Raw genomic sequence first — 22,280 nt, forward strand, 5'->3', positions numbered from 1 at the left:
TTTTATATGTAGAAAAACTGTGTTAGCTGTGAGGAGGATGCAGGGTGACTTGGATAGGTTAGGTGAGTGGGAAAATTCATGGCAGATGCAATTTAAAGTGGATAAATGTGAGGTTATCCACTTTGGTTGCAAGAACAGGAAAACAGATTATTATCTGAACAGTGGCTGATTAGGAAAAGGGGAGATGCAACGAGACCTGGGTGTCATTGTACACCAGTCATTGAAGGTGGGCATGCAGGTACAGCAGGCGGTGAAAAAGGCAAATGGTATGTTGGCATTCATAGCAAAAGGATTTGAGTACAGGAGCAGGGAGGTTCTACTGCAGTTGTACAAGGCCTTGGTGAGACTGCACCTAGAATATTGTGTGCAGTTTTGGTCCCCTAATCTGAGAAAAGACATTCTTGCCATAGAGGGAGTACAGAGAAGGTTCACCAGATTGATTCCTGGAATGGCAGGACTTTCATATGAAGAAAGACTGGATCAACTAGGCTTATACTCACTGGAATTTAGAAGAGATTGAGGGGGGATCTCATTGAAACGTATAAAATTCTAAAGAGATTGGACAGGTTAGATGCAGGAAGATTGTTTCTAATGTTGGGGAAGTCCAGAACGAGGGGTCACAGTTTAGGGATAAAGGGGAAGCCTTTTAGGACTGAGATGAGGAAAAACTTCTTCATACAGGGAGTGGTGAATCTGGGGAATTCTCTGCCACAGGAAACAGTTGAGGCCGGTTCATTGGCTATATTTAAGAGGAAGTTAGATATGGCCCTTGTGCCTAAAGGGATCAGGGGGTATGGAGAGAAAGCAGGTACAGGGTTCTGAGTTGGATTATCAGCTATGATCATACTGAATGGCGGTGCAGGCTCGAAGGGATGAATGGCCTACTCCTGCACCTATTTTCTATGTTTCTATGTTTAAACCATGCACTGTAGACTATTTCAGTACATGGTGGATTGCTACACAGAAGCCGGGATCTTCCACAGGCAGATGTATCCCAAAGCCTATTGCTTATTCCTCTAATAAGTTGGTTTTAATATAAAATTGACAAAAAGCTGAAAGATGGACCCTATGATCCAGGATACTTCGGTACACTGACAGTCGTTCAAGAAATAGAATATGTGAAGAGAACATTGAGCAAGTGGAAGAGTAGGTTATTAGGTTTACAGATGATACAAAGGTTGGTGCTGTTGTTGATAGCGTAAAAGGTTGTTGTAGGTTACAATGGGGCATTGAGAAGTGGAAGATGAAGTTTTATCTGTAGAAGTGTGAAGTGATATATTTTTGGAAGTCCAACCTGAAGTCAGAGTAAAAGTTCAATGGCAGGATTCTTAGCAGCGTGAGAACAGAGAGATCTTAAGACCCAAGACAAAGTTGCCAGATGAACTGATAGTGTCTTGCCTTTGTTAGTTAGAGGATTGAGTTTAAGAGCCATGAGGGAATGTTTCAGCTCTATAAAACTCTGGTTCAAACACACTTGGAGTATCGTGTTCAGTTCTGCTTGCATCATTAGAAGAAAGATGTGGAGGTTTTAGAGAAGTTGCAGAAGAAATTTACTGTGATGTTGCCTGGATTAGAGAACATGTCTTATGAGGAAAGGCTGAGTGAGCTAGGACTCTTTGGAGTAAAGCAGGAAGTGCGGCATCTTGATAGAGTTGTAGAAGATTATAAGAAGCTTGGGTAGAGTGGACAGCCAGCAGCTCTTTCCCAGTGAGGCGATGGCTAATATTTTGAAGGTGAGTGGAGGAAAGCCTGAGGGAGATGTCAGAGGTAGGTTGTTTGCACAAGGAAGGAAGGGTTGGATTGATCATGGAGTCCCAACATCATGAATTGAAGGGCCTATACTGTGCTGTACTATTCTATGTTCTATGTTCTAACAAACCCCTTTGGAAAGAACCCCATCTTTTCAAACGAAACACATGCAACAAGTCAAATGTTGTCTTATGTGAGATGATGCTAACAGCTCTGTATTTGACATCAAACAATAGATTCATGTAAATTGCTGTTAGCGGTGCCCAGTGAATTTATTACGCTGGTAATAACAATTGCATCTTTTTATATTAAAAAGCACTCACATATGCATTGATAGGCATTGGAACCACATCGCCTCCCAGAGGAAATTGCTCACCGAGACCACCACAGCGAACAAGGCCATATCCACCAGGAGGTGCCCAGATTTCACTTCCTCCACAAGCAGGCTATCAGCAATGAGAAGTGAAAAGAACAATCTGTGTTAAAACCTTTGGCTATCTGTTTTCTTCATTCAAGGGATGAGGGTGTCATGGTCACTGCTTGTTCTTGTGATGGTGGCAGGGATTCACTTTTCAAACTGCTGCAATCCAGCGGATAAAGATGATCCCACTGTTAAGTAGCAAAATTAATACAGGACTTAACCCAGCAATGATGAATAATAGGGACAAATTTATAAGTCAGGATTGTTAAGTAACTTGAAAGGGATGCTAGGAAGTTGTAATGAACCTGCCACTCTTATTTTTCTGGACACATCAGGTATATTAGCGGAGGTCTCTGAATTAACAACACTGTGCTGGCAAACACAATAAACTGTGTGGGACCAGACCCATTTTCCATGATCTACCACATACACTTCACTACTATTTCACTCTCTAATCCTGCATACTCTTTTTTTCGTATGTTAGAGAGATCAACTTTTGTGGAAATGAAGAAGAAAAAGGAAACAAAGATTTCATCTTCTATTAAACCAATAACTTTACAATGTCATACATCCCAATTTGTGTCAGTCAGCACCACAATGAAGCAGCATTGTAAATAGATCACAATATGAACCTCTAACATGCAAATTGTACTAATACTCCCTGTAGCTATAATTATTCAGTAGGTAAAAAAATAATAAATACAAGATACATTTTTCAGCCAGAAAAATGTACAAATTCAAACAATGAACATAGGAATGACGTGTAATTCTTTTACATGATCTAAATAAAGGGCAGTAACACATAATGACAATGATAATCTCTCAGTATGAGAGAATATAATCATGAAAGTGGGGTCTATGTTCTCTTAAAAAACGTCTTCATGGTAATGACTTTCGTTTAATATGTAACTGAGTCCCTTCCCTCATCCAAGTATGATGAAGAATGCATATGCCACATAATAACTCACTTTCCTAAAGTGCATTTACATTCCTGTAATTTCATGTATCGCAGAAACATCCCCTAAATTTAGCCAAGCTAAAATTTGAATGTTTTTTATTATTAAGCAGAATTATAGTATCATACAGCAAAATAAATCACTTGCCCAATTACCATTAAAAAGTGTTATATGAAACCACGTTCCGCCTCTCAGCACCTTCTGTTATAAAACTTTTAAATTTTCCCTTTTCAAGTTGTTATTGCCACTGTTTAATCCTGTAAATAGAAAAATCCCAGACTCCTTTCACACTTTGGTTGGCAATTTTAAATATGTACCCTTCAGTCACTGGCTCACTGATCCAAGCAAATACATAGATTTTCTTAAGGTTACTTTATAATTTTGAACACCTTTAACAGAGGTCTGTCTTTGATGTAAATTTTATAAGAGCCGTAATTTCTTTGCTGCCTTTCTCTGAAAACATTTTCTCTCTGCGATATTCCTTTCGGTCTTCTCCACAGAATTGCAGTGCACAATATTCAGAACAATGATTGCATAGGTTTAGTGTTAACAATACTTTTAAAGAGTGTTCCTCCACAAGTTTTCTAACCACATGCCCCTCTAAAACCAGCATCCCTGAAGACTGCACATGTAGAACAGAACAGTGCAACATAGTCCTTCAGACCACCATGTTTGTGCTGACCATGATACAGGCCAACCTATCCCATTCACCTGGACATGAGCTCAATCATCAAGCATCAGGCTCTTCACTTGCCCCATCATTGAAATGTTTCCACAACCAATGATCTCACTTTCAAGGACCCTTTATCTCATTATCTCATGTTCTCGTTAATTATTGCTATTTATTAATATTTGTATTTGCATAGTTTGTTGTCTATGTGTTGTCACTGTGGTTGATTATCTTTATGCCTCTTAATTATTTTTGTATGACGTTAGAGTCATCAATAATAACATTGTATATTTGAAGCAGCATCAGCAATACATTTTAAAGAATAATCAAGTACTTTAGTGCTTCAGTTCCGATAAGGATCAGCTGAATCATCATTGGCTAGCGGGCTGTCAGTGCAGCAAAGTGTTCAATGTTGTTTGCAGTAAGGACTTCACAGATTCTGTAAAGTTCTCTTAAATATAACAAGATTTCAATTGGAAACTGACATAATCATAATGCCAGCATCCTTAAAGAGCACTGAAAATGTATGTGAAATACTTTTCAGTGGTAAAGATATTCTTTTAAATTAAATTGCTGCAATTCAGAGATCTTTTATCAGGCAACTACCATCCCATTCTGTGAGAATGTTTCTTTCGGATTTTAAATAAAACTGCTGGACTTTCCTTGCTGGACAGATATCATATTGAATTTAGTTTATAACTTACCCATGTGGATGACATATCTGCTTCACTTAACGATGCCGTTAAGGATGAGAGCACTATAAAACAAAAAGAGGAAAGAAATGTAAAGAATGTTAAGGTGTGTAGCAGGTCTGTTAAGGTCTGAAATATGCATACATATCCAAACTGCAGCAGGTAACGCTAGTAATTCAGTGAACTGGACAAGCAGTCCAGAGACCCGAACTCAAATTCAACTGTTGCACTGTGGAATTTAAATTGTTAATATTTGGAATATCAAAAAGGGAATGCAGTACAAAAAATAAACTTTAGTAATGATGGACATGGACACTATCACATTGTTGTAAAAACCATTTGATCACTGATGTTCTTAGGCGAAAGAGAAAACATGCCATCCTTACTTGTAGCAGTCTACTTGTGACCTCAGGTCACCCCATGTGTCTCTCCCAAATATTCTCTGCAGGTGTATAGTTACTGACCATTATGTTCAAACAGTGACGGAATAAAACTGGACAGACAAATCTCAAAATTCAGTTATGCAAAAGCCACCCTCAGCCCAATCAACTTTACATAGTCCTCCTATAAAAATATCTGGGGACTGGTCTTAATTGGGAAACTGTGTCAGAGATGAGTTATGCAATATCCCAACATACTCACAGAATGATCCCTTAATAAGCAATGCTTCAACCCCACCATCAGAATTCCTGGGTACCTTTCATGTCAGCAGCAGGATTTTGTGACAGGTGGAACAGGAAAACCCCTGAAGACTTCAAAATTGACATGAGAACATTAGAAAGTTTTTGACAAGAACAGGCCATTCAGCCCAACAAAACTTGCCAAATTCCTAGTCACATAGTGTGTTGAAATAACTATCGAGTTTAGATTTGTAAGTCTCTAAAGTACTACTCTCAACTAAACAACTAGGTAGTTTGTTCCATGTGTTCACAACTCCCTGTGTCAAGTGATACTTCCTGGTGTCAATCTGAAATCTTCCCTAACCAGTCTCCACCTATGGCCCTGTGTCTTTGATAATGGATTAATTTTGAAGTAGCAGCTGGCACCCATTTTACTTATACACTTAATGATTTTGAACATTTCTTTCATGTCTCCTCCCATTCTATATCTAATTAGGCTGAAAAGATTGAATTCTTTCAATCTTTCTTCATAGCTCATATGCTGCAGACCTGGAATGAGTCTAATCCTTTTCTGAACTCTCCTTGGTGTCTTCACGTCCCTCACAAAATATGGAGACCAAAAATGTACACAGTACTCAATGTGTGGCCGCACAAGTGCATTATACAACCTAAGGAGAGCGTCTCTAGACTTGGACTCCATTGAGCGCATTTAGCCCAACATTCTATTAGCCTTCCTAGTCGCTTCTGTGCATTGTCTAGATGTTGAAAGTGCTGAATCTACCAGGACACCCAAAAGTGCACTCGTACAGTAACTAAAGACCCCCCATCATGTATTTATATCTAATATTTCTACTTCCTATATGTAATGTTTTACATTTGCTTACAATAAATTTCATCAGCTATTTATCTGCCTACCTAGATTTTGTTTAGACCTAACTATATTGATTCTGATGCCTGTATGTTATCAGCTCCTCTCTCTAATTTTGTAAACTTTACTAGTTTATTTGTTGTGTGCTTGTCCAAAGCATTAATGTAAATTAGAAACAGCAACGGCCCCAAAATTGATCTCTGCGGAACCCCACTTTTAAAATCTTCTTGATGTGAAAATAATCCTGTCACAATAACTTGTTTTCTGTTTTTCAAACAATTCTGCACCCATTCACACACTTTACCCTGAATCCCTACTTCCTGTAATTTGATTATTAACCCCTTGTGGGGTACCTTGTCAAAAGCCTTCTGAAAGTCGAAGTAAATGACATTGATTGTTCCATTGTTGTCATAAATTTTAGTTGCCACTTCATAGGGCTCCAGTAAAAGAAGTTTTCCACTTTCTGAAACCATGCTGGCTTTCTGCTAACATGCCTGTTCATATCAGTTACTTTTCCATCTCCTTCTTTATGATGACCCCAGACCCCAAGAAGTCTCTTGGCATCAAGCCTAACGTGTGCAATGACTTCTTCTCCTGATTATCACTGAGTATTCCCCTAAAGTCATGAAGAAACTCCAACAATGGACTTCATGTGTGTTATACAGAAAAGGAGCTTTTAATAGGCAGAGTGAAGCAATATCACAATTCAAAGATCACTGGGCCATGACTGCTGGTGGACAATTAATCAGTTAATTGAAGAATAAGGCTCAAAGAGCAACCCCACCCTCACTAAAAGCAAGACCCTACATGTGGATTTCTAAAGAAACATTTGAAGCATTTGTAACCATGTTCATTTGGTAGTTGCAAACAAATGATTTGTTTTCGTTTCCTCCTAAGAACTTACCATCACAGAAGACAGTCTTCAGCCAAGTCAATTCACCCCACACAACATCAAGAAACAGCTGAGAGCACTCAGTACAACCAAAACTATGAGACCAAACAATATCCAAAGTATAATATGAGAACATGTAGACCAGAACTGGTTGTACCTCCAGAAAACGATGCCAGTATAGTTGCAACATCGGCACCTAACAAACAATGTGGAAAATTGCCAAGGAATATCATGTTCCCAAAAGGCAGAGCAAATGCAACCTGGCTAAATATTTTCCAATCAGTCTATTTCCATCACCAGCAGAGTGATGGGAGCATCTTCAACAGTCAGGATGCACAACTGCTTCTCCTTCCCCATCATCTTCAACACAGGAGCCTCCCCAAGGTTCTGCTGTACACTCCACCTACACAGGATTGTATGGCCGATCAATTACATTGTCAAGTTCACCAATGACATGACAGTTGGGGGGATCATCACCAACGAGGATGAGATGGTCTACAAAGAAGGGGTGGAAGAGCTCAAGGCCTGGTGCCAGGCAAATAGCCTCTTCCTCAATGTCATCAAGACAAAACAGATGGTTATCGACTTCAGGAAAACCCATACCTTTCACAATGGTGGCTCAGCTTCAAGCAGTTTCAAACTCCCAGAAGTGCACATCTCACACAACCTCTCAGCACATTCCCCACAGTCCAGAAAGATCACCAAAGCCTCTGCTTTCTGAGGAGGCTGAAGAGAGCTGGTCTGTACACATCACTACTCGTGTCCTTCTACTAACGAGCCAGTGAGAGCATCGTAAAATGCTGCATCGCTCTTTAGTGTGGAACTTGCACTGTGGCACACAGGAGGCTCTTATAACAGTGAACAATAGTGCCCCCTCCCTTGGTGGTGGCGGAAGTTTCTAAGGGTGGGGGACGATAAAAATGAAGGAGATGTGGTTTGCACTCGGTAGTAAGGAGTGCAGCCGAGGGAGTACAGCCTTAATTTAAGAAATGAGTTACTCATTATAAGCATATGATCCTCAAAGCCTCACAAATGATTACAATGATGATGTAGTCACTACATCTCTTGCTAACCTACCGTTCTCATAGACTTTGCTCGAAGCGCATTATAGTTGTTGAAAAGCAATGTGACATTTCTGTATTTGGCATATCATGAGAAATCTGGACTGAAGAGGTTGTGTTATTTCTGAGCCTGCTCCATACATTATTACCATTCACTGCTGAATTACAGTGTTAACTAGTTCGATTCCCGTACTGTAATCACACAGCAACACAATTCTTATGAATAAGAGTATGATATTCAATGGGGTAATGTTCCAAATGTGACCTTTTGAAGGTCTTGACAACATTTCTCAAGTCCACAGCTCAACCAAGATATCATTGCCTCACTTTATGTATCTTCAGGCAGAGTCAGGTTTTCCCTCAGCTATGATGATTTCATAACTTTCCGCTTTATTTATCACAGCACTTAGTTGGACAAACCAAAGTTGTTGAGGTGACTGACTGTAGTTGCTAATCCATAACGAAAATGGCAGATGACCAAATGAAAAAGAATTGTAGATAGTACAGTGTGGAGAATCTGAAATATGGGTTTATGCCAGCACCGAGGAACCAACAGCAACTAAGATGTTTGTTGCATGAAAGGGTTTATTCAAATGAGGCAATGAAACCATACAGCTCGATGAACATTTGAAGAGAATACACTCTGATAAGGCAAAGTAAGTTGGTCATTTTGTGAAAACTTACAGAAATGGAAAACACTTCAAGACGTGTTTGCCAGCACTTCACAAGAAAACAGTGAGGGTTTATGAGCTTGATACATTTCCTAAATCTGGAAAGCCCCATACAATTGGAGAAAAACTGAATCTGCCTGTAGTAAGGGAGATTCTGAGTAGGGTTTTGCATAGGTCACCAGAACAAATAATTAGGGTAATTCCACTCAGAAGCAACTCGGGAATGTTCAGTTTAGTTCAGGTCAACTTAGCACTGTGGCATTTGTTGACTGCTGTTTGCAGAGCCAGTCTGTCCAGATCAAAATCATACAAAATAGACATAATACAAGGAGCAACCAGAAACCCAAAATGCTTCATAACATGAAATGTAGTCCAATTGACAAACCACGTTGATTAAGCCTTGCACAAGACCCAAGACTTCAGCTCTGTTCTTCGGCAGTACTGAACCACAGGGAGAAAGAGACTGGTGAAATGGAGGCACCTTCCTCCAGAAGCAGCTAGCAAAAGGGGGAAAGAGAGAGAGAGAGAGAGAGAGCAGTCAAACTCGGGCAGACGGCGCTCTCATCATCGTTGATTTCAATCTTGCTCAATGCTTTAAATGGTGAGATCAGCAAGAAATGGAGTGAATCATGGGCTAGCACGCGGTCTCCAGGCTTCTTGGCCTCCAGGTCACATCATACCTGCTTTTTTGTGAACTGATGGGGCACTATCGATGACAGGATGCTACTGTGGGTTTATTACTTTCTCAAAAACAGCTGTACCTAACATATTTACCATTCACTGTATAATTCACAAAACTTAAGTGATTGACTGCACAAATAATTAAATAATGCTATCATAGCAGTAAATAAAATCAAGTTCCATGCTTTCAATTCTTGACTATTTTGAGAGCTTTGCATTGAGAATGATGAACAAGCTGAATGCTTTCTGTTGCACACAGAAGTCAGATGGTTTGCAAAAGAAAACTAAGACATTTTTATGCATTTTTTGAAAATGTGATAAAATTCTTTGAAGACTCAAATACTTCAATTAGTAATCATTTCAAGAATGTTAGACATTAAATTGTTGATTTGTTATAATTATTTGCAAAGTTTAATGAAATCAATCTTCACATTGCAAGGGCATGATGTGAATCTTATCAAAGTCAAATCAGTCGTCTCCACATTTCTGTCCAAGTTACCCCTATTTAAGTGCAACATTGGCTGTCACAACCTTTTCCAATTTCTGAGCCTCTCTGAGGTGGATGAGAAAGAAAGAATACCAGATGCTAATCTTCAAGTATACAGTGCCCACCTGGGTGAGCTACATGAAGGCATGTCAGAGAGATTTCAGGATCTTCTCTTGATCAAAATTCCAGACTGGGTAATAAATCCATTCCTGAACATTTGTGATGAGGAATTAACAGGAAAGATGGAGGAAGAATGATCTCGCTACAAAATGACTTTGAGCTGAAGTTCAAAAATTATATCAAGACTTTTGTTTGCAGAAAGAAACCTCTGAAGACTAGCCTGCACCGTGGAAAAAGGTCAGGATATCCTTTATTGCCTTTCCAACATATTTAATGGAGCACAGTTTCAGTGCAGACACTGAACTTCTTTCGAAGCAATGAAACAGGCTGCAAATTACTGAACTTGGGGCTCGAAGACTTCTGAATGTCATTGTGCCTCATGTTGACAAGCTGATTTAACTGCACCCAGCTCATCCATCTCATTGAAAGGTGAAGAAGCAACGAAGCAGTGAATAGTTGGACTACTAACGTACGCTCTAAAACTGTTGATGAAAATTGTTTTTAATTAAATAAAGAAATATTTTAATATGTAGCTTTAAGTAGATCTGAATAATTTTTGCAATCATTTGTCACAGTTTTGAATTTACAGTTCCTATTTTCTTTCACTGCATTCTTTCTTTTGCATTGTAAATCAAAATTATTTGTAGTTTTTATGCAATGGCCAGGAAGAGACAGGGGTGTGCTGGGGATGTGGTTTGGGAGCCAAGGGAGTGGTAATCCATCAAAGTTTGGGAACCACTTCTGTACAATTACTAGTTAAGACTGCCCATTGCATCACTGGTACAAGACTACCCACCATCAAGGACATATACCCGTATACAGAAAAAGGTCAATAATAACATAAAGGACTGTTTGTCCCACTTGCATCATGGAACAGGCCATGGAACAACCACGTCAGGAGCACTAGACTCAAAAACTTGCCTAAAGCTGTCAGGCTGACCAACATTCCCACTCATTAAACACCCCACCACCGCAACATACATATCACCTAGCATCACTATATGTGCATACAATGATTCTCTATATATAACAGTTACATCAGCTCTGTGTTTTATAGGATTGGTTTCATATTTATATCTGTACTTATGATATTAGTGTGTTTCTTATGCTGCAATGGATCCAGAGTAACAATCATTTCATTCTGCTTTACACTTGTGTACCAAAGAATGACAATAAACTATCTCGAATCTTGCACCTTTAGCTACTCCTGGCTGGATAACCCACTTATCTTAAAAAAAATAGCCTAGTAAGTCTTTCATGGATGGTCTACAGAGTTAATCTTTTTGTTAAAATAAGAGAACTAAAGTTACAATCAATACTCCAGGTGAAGATTCACAAGTACCCTGTGTAACTGTAACAATACCACAACATTCAAAGTACATTTATCAGTGAAGTGTATATATGTCACCATAAACAACCTTGAGATTCCTCCACTTGCGAGCAATCTCAGTAAATGAAAGAAAGACCATAGAAACAATGAATGACATCATCCAATGGGGGACAACAACCAATGGGCAAAAAAAAACAAACAGTATAAATGCAAAAGGAAAAAGATAAATAAGTAAATACATGCATACATACAAAAGCAATAAATATTAAGAGCATGACAGGAAGAGTGTTTGAAAGTGAGTTTAGTAGGAACAGTCAAGTGAAGAGACAAGTGAAGGGGAATGAAGTTATCCTTCATGACTATGGTAACATTGCCCTTTTTACATGCCTTTTCTATCTCTCATTGTAATTTGTACCCCACATCCTGGTTACTGTTTGGTGGCCTTGATATAAATCCAATCAGGGTCCTCTTATCCTTGCAGTTTCTCAATTCTGTCCACTAGGATACTACATCTTCTGATCCTATGCCGCTTCTTACTAAGAACTTAATTTCATTTTTACCAACAAAATCACCTAATCCCCTCTAATCACCTACCACCCCAACAGCCTCTAGGTCCAACGTATAATTCTCCGTAACTTCCACCACCTCCAACAGGATCCCACTACCATCTTTCCCTCCACCACTCTTTCTGCTTTCCGCAGGGATTGCTCCCTACGCGACTCCCTTGTCCACTGACACCCCCACCCATCCCTTCCCACCGATCTCCCTCCTGGCACTTATCTTTGTAAAGGGAACAAGTGCTACACCTGCCCTTACACTTCCTCCCTCACCACCGTTCAGGGCCCCAGACAGTCCCTCCAGCTGAGGCGACACTTCACCTGTGAGTCGGCTGGTGTGGTATACTGCGTCCGATGCTCCCGGTGTGGCCTTTTATATATTGGTGAGACCCGACACAGACTGGGAGACCGTTTTGCTGAACACCTACGCTCGGTCCGCCAGAGAAAGAAGGATCTCACAGTGGCCACACATTTTAATTCCACCTCCCATTCCCATTCTGATATGTCTATCCAGGGCCTCCTCTATTGTCAAGATGAAGCCACACTCAGGTTGGAGGAACAACACCTTATATACCGGCTGAGTAGCCTCCAACCTGATGGCATGAACATTGACTTCACTAACTTCCGTTAATGCCCCTCCTCCCCTCCTTACCCCATCACTGATATATTTAGTTTTTTTTCCCCCTGTTTTTTTTCTCTCTTTTTGCCCATCACTCTGCCTGTTCTCCATCTCTCTCTGGTGCTCCCCTCCCCCTTTCTTTCTCCCTAGGCCTCCCGTCCCATGATCCTTTCCCTTCTCCAGCTCTGTATATCTTTTGCCAATCACCTTTCCGGCACTCAGCTTCATCCCAGCCCCTCCGGTCTTCTCCTATCATTTCGCATTTCCCCCTCCCCCTCCTACTTCCAAATTTCTTACTATCTTTCCTTTCATTTAGTCCTGACGAAGGGTCTCAGCCCGAAACGTCAACGGTGCTTCTCCCTATAGATGCTGCCTGACCTGCTGCATCCCATCAGCATTTTGTGTGTGTTGTTTGAATTTCCAGCATCCGCAGATTTCCTCGTGTTTACCTAATCCTCCCCCCCCCCCCCCCGCTTACTTCCTTATCCTTTTAAAATGATGTGTATCCTTGGATGTTAAGCACCTGGCTGTGATTTGCTTTCAGCCACAACTGTGTGATGCCCGCAGTGTCATCCCTGCCTATTTCAAACTGTGCTACAGGACAGTCTACCTTATTTCATATACAGTGAGCATTCAAATATAATACTGTCAATCCGATATTCACCACCCTTCTTTTCAATTATCTCCATCTTGCCTGAAGTTAAACTCTGATCCCTTTCTAAACCTATTCTTCACTCTGAAGACTTTAATCATCTCCCCTGCAATCTCCTTCTCTTTTACTTTATCCATGCAACTGTGACGCTTCCAAAGCAGCTTCCAGCGTCAAGTCTCCCTGTCCTTCTAATTCAGGTCTCTTCAGACAAGATGATCGGAAATTATTCCTAATCCAAAGCTCCACTGACATCTGTGGATCTGTGGAATTTCACACAACATGTAACTTTCACTATAAAAGAAAAGTGCAGATAGCATATCTGCTTGTCATAGAAATGGATGCAAATTCCATTTGTTGTTCCTTTGAATAAGAGTTGAGCAGATAACTATTGGTTTGTTCTCCAGCTTTAGAGAGCTGAAAAACAATGGATTTATTTGGAATTGAAATCCACATCTCTAGAAGGTCTGTGGCTTATATAGAATTAATTTAACCGCACATGAGGCATTCCACGATTAGCAAAAAAAGGGGCATGGTCTGAGCTGAGGGGAAGCAGTAACAGTGGCCAGATTTTCCATTCTTCCAAACAGAATCGTAGAAACCATCAGGTAAAGCAGACAGAAACATTTGCATCTCTAAAGAGCTAGCCACCACCAAACTCCATAGAGAGCGGATCCTGGAGCTGCAGTATGCAGACGACTGTGCTGTTGTGGCCCATACTCCGGAGGATCTTCAGACTGTCTGTGCTGTGGCGGTGAGAACGTACAGCAGGATGGGGCTGACTGTCAATACCACCAAGACGGAAGTGGTTTGCCAATGGAGTACCAGTGTCCCACCCACCCTACCTGCCTTCACTGTTGGTGATGAAAAGCTGTCAGTAGTGCCATCTTTCAAATATCTGGGGAGCATTCTCTCTGAGGATAGCAGCATTGACAATGACATCCAGAGCCATAGTAAACAGGCATCAGCTGTCTTTGGGAGACTTTGGTGTAGAGCCTTTCAGACCAGGAGCCTTCGTCCCTCCACAAAGGTCACCGTATACCAAGCGGTCTGTGTCACCACCCTCCTTTATAGCTGTGAAGCTTGGGTAACCTACAGCCGTCACATCAAGTCCTTGGAGCGCTTCCACATAAGCTACCTCCAGCGCATCCTGGGAATTACCTGGTGTGAGCGGGTGCCTCACACTGAAATACTTGTAAAGACCAACTACAGAAGTATTGAGGCCATGATCACCCAGTGCCAGTTGTAGTGGCTGGGGCACGTGATAAGGATCCCCCCATGTTGGCTACCCCGCAGAGTGTTATCCAGCCAGCTACATCATGGTCATTGCTCAGCTGGAGGACCGAAGAAGCGCTATAAGGATCAGGTGAAGAATGCTTTAAGGAAGTGAAAGATCAGACCCGAGGACCTGGAGGATGTTGCTGCTGACCATAACACTTGGCGACAACTTTGTAGGGACGGGGTTCGTATTCTGGAGGTAGAAAGAACAACCAGAGGACAGCAGAAGAGAGCCATGAGAAATGCAGCCATGGTTGCCATCACTACCACGTATACATGTCCCACCTGCAATAGAGCTTGTGGGTCCAGGATAGGACTGTATAGTCATCAAAGATCTCACCATTAAAGGAGTGGATGTTGTCATCAGATTCCGATGGACAACTGAAGAAGAAAAAGGAAGAATATCTGAATATTGCATTAATTATTTCAGCCAAGATTAATCCAGGCCAAAGATTATCCATGTCATCCTCTTCCTCTTTATTAAAAAGGATTTGATTTATCCACATTGCACCTGAGGGAGCATGGAGGATTTTATTAAAATTCATACGTAGATCTGTTTTTGGACGAGTTCTACTCCTTAGACGATTCATGGTGTTAGGTTGATATCAGTGTATCTTACTAAAGCTTAAACAAACACAAATGTCTTGTATCTACCAAACTGTTCGATACAGAGGATGTCTGTTCCTTCCATTACAGGATCATTATATTCTGTTTACCACAGAGATGGTTTCATTCTTAGTTTCAGTCATTCCTTCAAGTCAAAACAATTGTGTACTTGTTATAATTATAACAGAGAGTACAAAATAATCATTATCAAGTCAGCAATAAGACAATGGTATAATCAGCTGGAGTCCCACCATAAGGTGGACTTAATTCAAGACAAATTCACTCAGTCTCTCGTTTTCAAAACAAGCTCATTATAAGGCATTCAGTCATAGGCAGTGACAACAAGATCCTTTTTATTTAAGTTTCCACCTTCTACAAAGAACATAGAACAGTACAGCACAGGTACAGGCCCTTCAGTCCACAATGTTATGCTGGACCAGCCGGAAAGTCAATCACAAACCCCTCCTCCCTACACAAGGCCCATCCCTCCATCTTCCTTACATCCATCTGCCTACCTAAGGACCTCTTAAAATCCTCTGCCACCATACCTGGCAGCATGTTCCAGGGATTCACCACCCTCTGAATAAAAAACTTACCCTCACATCCCCCTTGAACTTTACCCCCTCTCACCTTCAATGCATGCCTGCCTTCTGGTATTAGACATTTCAACCCTGGGAAAAGGATACTCCCTCTCTACTCTATCTGTGCCTCTCATAATATTATAAACCTCTATCATCTCCTCGTCAGCCTCCACTGCTCCCGAGATAACAACCCGTTTGTCCAGACTCTCACGACAGTTAGCACATGCCCTCTAAACCAGGCAGCATCCTGGTAAGCCTCTTCTGAACCCTCTCCAGAGCCTCAACAACTTTCCTATAGTGGGGCAGCAGAACTTTATGCAATACTCCAGATATGGCCCAACCAAAGATTTATAAAGTTGCAACTCAATGCTGCAACTGATAAAAGCAAGCATTCTATAACCTTCTTAACCACCCTATTGACCTATGCAGCCACTTTCATGGAGCTGCGAACTTAGACCCCAAGATCTCTTTGCTCAGCATCATTGTTAAGGATCTTGCCTTAATAACAATATCAAGAAATACCATTTCTGAATCTAATATGATTCAGAATGGCTGGTTATCAGATATCATCTTCCTGATTGATGTTATGCCTGAGCCTAATGGCTCTCACTTGTATAAAAGTTGCACCACAATATGATTTCTCAAGGGAAGTGACAAAAATACTGAGCAGGCAAGCAACAGGAAGGCCTCACATAGGCAGAAATATTTTGGTAGGACCACAAGGAGCATTCTGATCTGACTAAAATTCAAGATAATAGAAGTTTCTCAGCACCTCCTTTAAGGACAATTACCACTATAATCAGACAAGATTACGCATGATACAAGCTCTACCCATGAAGCCCTCAAATTTGCTATCGTGGTCCGAGACATCATCCATTTAAAATAATTTTGTGGGATGCATTAGAGGAGCAACTTAATGTTCTCTTGCAGCAGCCCATCCAATAAAATGCACAGATTCAGGTCACTCAGCTTGTCAGGACTGAAGCAAGGCACTGGAGGACCACGTAACAAGGAGATTATGTGCTTCACAGGCACTCAGTACCGTGTCCAATTAATGGAAGTTCTTCCAACCGCATTTTGCTTAGTGGCTTGTCCTATCCTTTCCCTGTATTTAGACGATTAATGCAGATGACTATGGTGGATTGGCCACATGCTTTACATCTCAAAAGTAGAAGTTATTTATTTATGCTTTAATTTAGTGATACAGCGTGGATTAGGCTGTTCCAGCCCTTCAAACTGAGCAACCCCAGCAACCCCCGATAACTCCGATTTGACCCTAACCTAATTTTCAATGACCTACCTGGTACATCTTTAGACAGCGGGAGGACACCAGAGCGTGAGGGAAGAACCCACACCTCCCACGGGGAGGACATACAGACTCATTACAGCTGACACCAGAATTGAACTCCAAACTCTGAGCTGTAATAGTGTTGTGCTAACCATTACGTCAAGTGGTGCCAGTTACCTGTCCACATCTATTCACTTCACTGTTTATGCAAGGAAAATGATGGCAACGTTTGCAAAGACTAACAATATTGTTTGTGGGATATTTCAGACAACTGGAGTCAGATTAGGTCAACAGCTTCTGCAGATGGTGGAAATTTACACCATCACACAGAATGCTAGAGGAGCTCAGCAAGACAGGCAACGCACTGTGGAGGGGAATAACACTTGATAATTCAGTCTGAAACGTTTCATCACGACTGGAAAGAATAAGATAGTGGGGAGAGGAGAAGTACTCACATTTCTGTTCTCTCCTATTAGATTCCTTCTTCTTCAGCCCTTTACTGCTTTCACGTATCATCTCCCAGCTTCTTACTTCACCCTCTCCCCCACCCACCTACCTTCCCCCTCACTGGGTCTTGCTTGTAACCTGCCATCTTGTACTCTCTCCCCTCTCCTCACCTTCCTACTCCAACTTCCTCTCCAGTCCTGATGTCGGGCCTTGGCCTGAAACAGTAACTGTTTATTTTCCATCATAGATGCTGCTAGACTTGTTGAGCTCTTCCTGCATTTTGTTTGTGTTGTCAAATTAGTTCATAGTGATTCTTTGAAATAATTGCCCCATCTCACTAATGTGCACTGTAGTTTAACACATGGGGAAGAATACACTCCAGGGATCTGGCCTGACTTAGTCTCGAATTTTATTTTGCTTCCTTGAGAACAATAAAAGAGGTCTGGAACTTACGCATTAAATTGATTTAAATTATAGGCCTGCCATTTCAATTGCCCACTCTCCATCTCACTTCTTGAAAAACTTCTTTTTCCCTTCTCCTGCCCTGAGAAATAAAATTGTCTCTATTGCCCCTATCATCTTCAGTTTTGTCAAAAACCAACAAACGCAATTAATTTGTGTGCATCAGGAGGAAAGGTGGGCTTATCCCTGCCCATGAGAAATTCTTCCATCCCTTCTCCTTAATTCTTTGCTTTCAGGTGACTGTTCGTTGTATTAACCAAGTTGCAATATTTCCCTTGCATCAAATGTTTCAGAGCTTCCAACAAACTTATTCTGAGATACCTTATGAGGCATGTAGTAAGATCCAGATATGTTACACTTTTTTTATGCCTTATCTATGATATCTTAAAGTAGTGACTTGTGATACAGGTGCAAATCACTTATTCTTCATTAAAACTTCAGTAATTTTTCCTGATATGCACATACTTTGAAACATATTTTCATCTGTTTAAGAAGGTAAAAATTTTATCATTTATACTCATATTTGAAAATGTTCTGAATTGACAAGTTATCCGTTAACTTTTCTGTACTATTCACTTCAACCAGATACCTTTCCCAACACCGAGCTTCCCTTTTTGCTAGTCCAGCACTTTTGCTCAATTCAATTTCCCAAAACTAACATCAGGGACAGTTCCTTTCCTGTATAGCTATTGCCAATTAATAAAGAATCAGATCCAGATGTATTCTGTAACATGTTAACTTCTAGAATCAAAATCAGGTTTATTATCGCTGTCTTAATGACATGAAATTTGATTATTTGCAACAGCAGTATAGTGCAAAGACATAATTACTATAAATTACAAAATTGCTAAATAGTACAGATAAAAAAAGAATAGTGAGGAAATGATCATGGACTGTTTATAAATTTGACGGCAGAGGGAAAGAAGCTGTTACTGAATGAGTGAGTGTGGGTCTCTAGGCTCCTGTACCTCCTCCCCAATGGCCCTGATGGCAGTATTGAGAAGAGGCTATGTGCCGGATGGTGACGGTTCCTTTGATAGATGCCAGTACTTTTTGTAAATGTTCTCGATGGCAGGGAGGGTTGTGGCTGTGATGGAGATAGCTGAATCCAGCATCCCCTGCAGCCTCTTTTGATCCTGTGCGTTTGGACGTTCATACTGCTCTGTGAGGCAACCAGTCAGATTGCCCTGCACTGAGCTGCAAGGCTCTTTGGTGTTACACTAAATCCCCTCATTGGCATGGCTTCCTCGTGATCGCATCATTGTATTGTCCCTAAGACAGCTCCTCGGAAATGGTGACACCCAGGAACCTGAAACTGCTCACCCTTTCCACTGCTGATCCCTCGATGAGAACTGGTGTGTGTTCCCTCGACTTCCCCTTCCTAAAGTCCACAAGCAATCCCTGTTCTTATTGATGCTGATTGGAAGTGGTTATTGTAATACCACTTAACCAGATGATCTCTTTCACTCCTCATCACCATCTGACATTTTACCGACAACAGTGGTATCTTCTGCAAATGTAGAGATGGTGAGTGAGCCACAGACATGAGTAGCAGGAGTAAAGCAGTGAGCTCAGCATGCATGCTTGAGAGATGCCTGTGTTGATTGTCAGCAAGGAGGAGATGTCAATACCAATCTTCACACTGTGGTCTCCTGATAAGGAAGCTGAGGATCCAGTTGCACAGAGGCTCGGGTTTAGAAGCATATGCATTTTCCTAATTTCTATTTGAGCAACAGATGAAAGGACCCAGCAGTATTCCCTGTTTTTCCAATACATTTCTCAAATTGTAACCCCCTCAGAAAGTTGTGTTGCATCCACACAGTACATGTTATTTCCTTTCTCATTTCTTAATTCAATCTACATCAATTCTGTCTTTACAGCGTTCCCTCGGGTTTCTATAATTTCCAATGCAAAGATGTTCAACTTAAAATTCTGGAATTCCGGCACTTCAAGGATTAACTTACTCTCCTGAGACAAAGGTTTAAATTTAAAAATAAATACCCATCTGACCCTTCACCCCACCATTCCATACCCTAAATTATTTTACACAACTTACTAGGTTTGTTCTTGTTTAGCCATTGTCTAATTATTAATATTTAGAGCAATCACAATCCTACATAAATGAAAAAATCAACCAATTGAAAACTATGTGCACAGACTTGTCCCTGGATCAGTCAATATGTTGCCTTTCAACAGGAAACTGCAATAGTTTAGTACTTACTGTAATGATGTAAATTTTAGTTTAAAATATTGTCTTTACCCTGCAAAGCAAAACTAATATTTTCTGACTATTTTGTTAATTTTTGACATGCATTAATTTTTTTACCTTAACCTTCCTGCGATCTTTCTCACCAGATAAAGCAGAAGTCCTCAGGAACTCAGGCAAGCAATTTGCTCAGGTTCTCCTTTATATACGTAATAACTGATCGGAAATGATGCAGTACCACTGCAATCAGATTTTGTGGTTTTTTTATGCAAAGCTCCTGAATGGCCCGCTTTGGCGCAGAATTATAGGCTTATTTCACAACCACACCACAAAGGAGGGATCTTTGCCTCTGCACCAATTCCAGATGCTCCATAAAGTCCCTCAGAACATAGCCTTTAGTGTGGTTCAGCTTATAACTAAAGTCAGAATGTTTCTTTTAATGGCATTCTTTCCATGAAAAGCCTAAAAATAGAACAAAATTCCATTTAGCCTACACCTCAATTATATTTGTCAAACATATACACATAATAATACATTCCATCGAGATAAAAGTAATCTGTAAGTTTAAGCACGCTTTATGTTCTGCTTTCATCTACGGTGTATATAGTTGGTGTACACAGTACTCCATTGTTCCTACCTAATTTCAAGATTATAATCATAATTTTCCTGCCTAATATTAAATATCTTGTTCATGTAACCTTGAACGTTCAACTTAAACCCCTTTAAAAATCAGCAAATATTGAAAATTTCCCCTCAAAAAACTGCACATTTACTAAAATACAAAGAAATAGTTAGATTTGGGTGAAATCTAACAACTGTGTAAAACTTAAAGCAGAAAAGTACTGCAGAAATTTTTTAACACAGTTTTTTTCCTGACAACATAAACTGTATGTAATTGTATAGTGTAAGTGAAGTCTTCATAAGGGCATCTGTTAAGAAAGATAATCTTTGAGAAATAATAAACAAAATTGATATTTTCTTCCAATTGGATTTGGAATAATCATGAGGAAAATCTACTGTAGATGGATTTGTCAGCGTGGTAATTTGTACAAAGAAACTACAGAGGATCTTCACACACATTTGGGGTGAAATGACATCTTTCTACTATACTCTAGTTTACTTTGCAGGACAAATGTTGGAATGCGAACCTGTTCCAAGAATATGGTATTGGACATGTGGCTTCCCAGTGAAGCTGGGCTTGGTCCCTTTTTCAAATTACAAGGGTCTCAATTTTGGGCATGCTGGTTTGGAAAAGGAATCTGAATCGGAATTGCTTATTCTTCCAGTGAATTTGGAGAATTTTGCAGCGGCAACACTGATGGATTCCCTCCACTGTCTGGAGATGCCTGCTGTTGAATGCCCAGGCTTAGAAGCACGTTGAATGAATCAAATTAGATCAATGAACTAGGCCACAAATAGATTAATTTTGTTTGGGTCAAAGTTATCAAGGAGCACTTCAATTTCCATTTGCTGAGTACACATATATGAGATGAATTTATATGAATTATATTTTTTAGTCCAAAGTTAGAATTGCGATTGATACAATTGATACAGCTCCTATTTCCATACTGTAATAAAAATGCAAAGTGAACGTTTAAATAGCCAATCAGAGTAGGAAATGCATTATTTGAGGGAGAAAGAACTGTTTGTCATTCATTGTAACCAACATTTGACCAATCAATTGCTAACCACCTTTGACCACAGCATCTGCAGTGTACTTTGTGTTAACCACCTTAGCAAATGTGTGCTCAGGTAAAATATCTTAACATTTTTCATTTCCATAGAAGAAATATCCAAATTGGCACAAACTATTGTCCCTCTTTCAGAAACCAAACATCTCAAATCAGAGTAAAGTAAATTTATTATCAAACAATGTATAAATTATACATTACGCAGACTGGGAGACCGTTTCGCTGAACACCTATGCTCGGTCCACCAGAGAAAGCAGGATCTCCCAGTGGCCACGTCCCATTCCCATTCTGATATGTCTATCCATGGCCTCCTCTCACACTCAGGTTAGATTGAACAACACCTTATATTCCGTCTGGGTAGCCTCCAACCTGATGGCACAAACATTGATTTCTCTAACTTCTGTTAATGCCCCTTCTCCTCTTCTTACCCCATCCCTGATTTATTTATTCCCCACTCCCTTTTTTCTCTCTCTCCGCCCATCACTCTTTGCCTGTGTTCCATCTTCCTCTGGTGCTCCCCTCCCCTTTTCTTTTTCCCTAGGCCTCCCGTCCCATGATCCTTTCCTTTCTCCAGCTCTATATCCCTTTTGTCAATCACCTTTCCAGCTCTTAGCTTCATCCCACCCCCTCCGGTCTTCTCCTATCATTTCGCATTTCCCCCTCCCCCCACTACTTTCA

The 22,280-nt window shown here is 40.5% G+C and overlaps 1 protein-coding gene across 8 annotated transcripts in view; it reads right to left on the reverse strand.

Annotated features, from left to right (window-relative positions):
• anxa3a (annexin A3a) overlaps nucleotides 1–22,280 on the reverse strand; it is a 78,527-nt gene that overhangs the window by 43,819 nt on the left and 12,428 nt on the right. For 2 of the 8 annotated variants that reach the window (XM_059988722.1, XM_059988724.1), the window contains exons 2-3: nucleotides 4,501–4,553; nucleotides 2,073–2,195 (exon numbers count right to left, since the gene is read on the reverse strand). In XM_059988722.1, coding sequence (XP_059844705.1) covers nucleotides 2,073–2,195; nucleotides 4,501–4,553 — 176 coding nt within the window. Of the gene's footprint in view, nucleotides 1–2,072; nucleotides 2,196–4,500; nucleotides 4,554–6,880; nucleotides 7,068–7,471; nucleotides 7,770–20,031; nucleotides 20,052–22,280 lie in introns of those variants that run through there. The other 6 variants (XM_059988726.1, XM_059988723.1, XM_059988720.1 and 3 more) reach the window with 6 other exon arrangements.

Source organism: Hypanus sabinus, chromosome 14 (assembly GCF_030144855.1).
Source record: "Hypanus sabinus isolate sHypSab1 chromosome 14, sHypSab1.hap1, whole genome shotgun sequence".
Classification (NCBI taxonomy): Eukaryota; Metazoa; Chordata; class Chondrichthyes; order Myliobatiformes; family Dasyatidae; genus Hypanus; species Hypanus sabinus.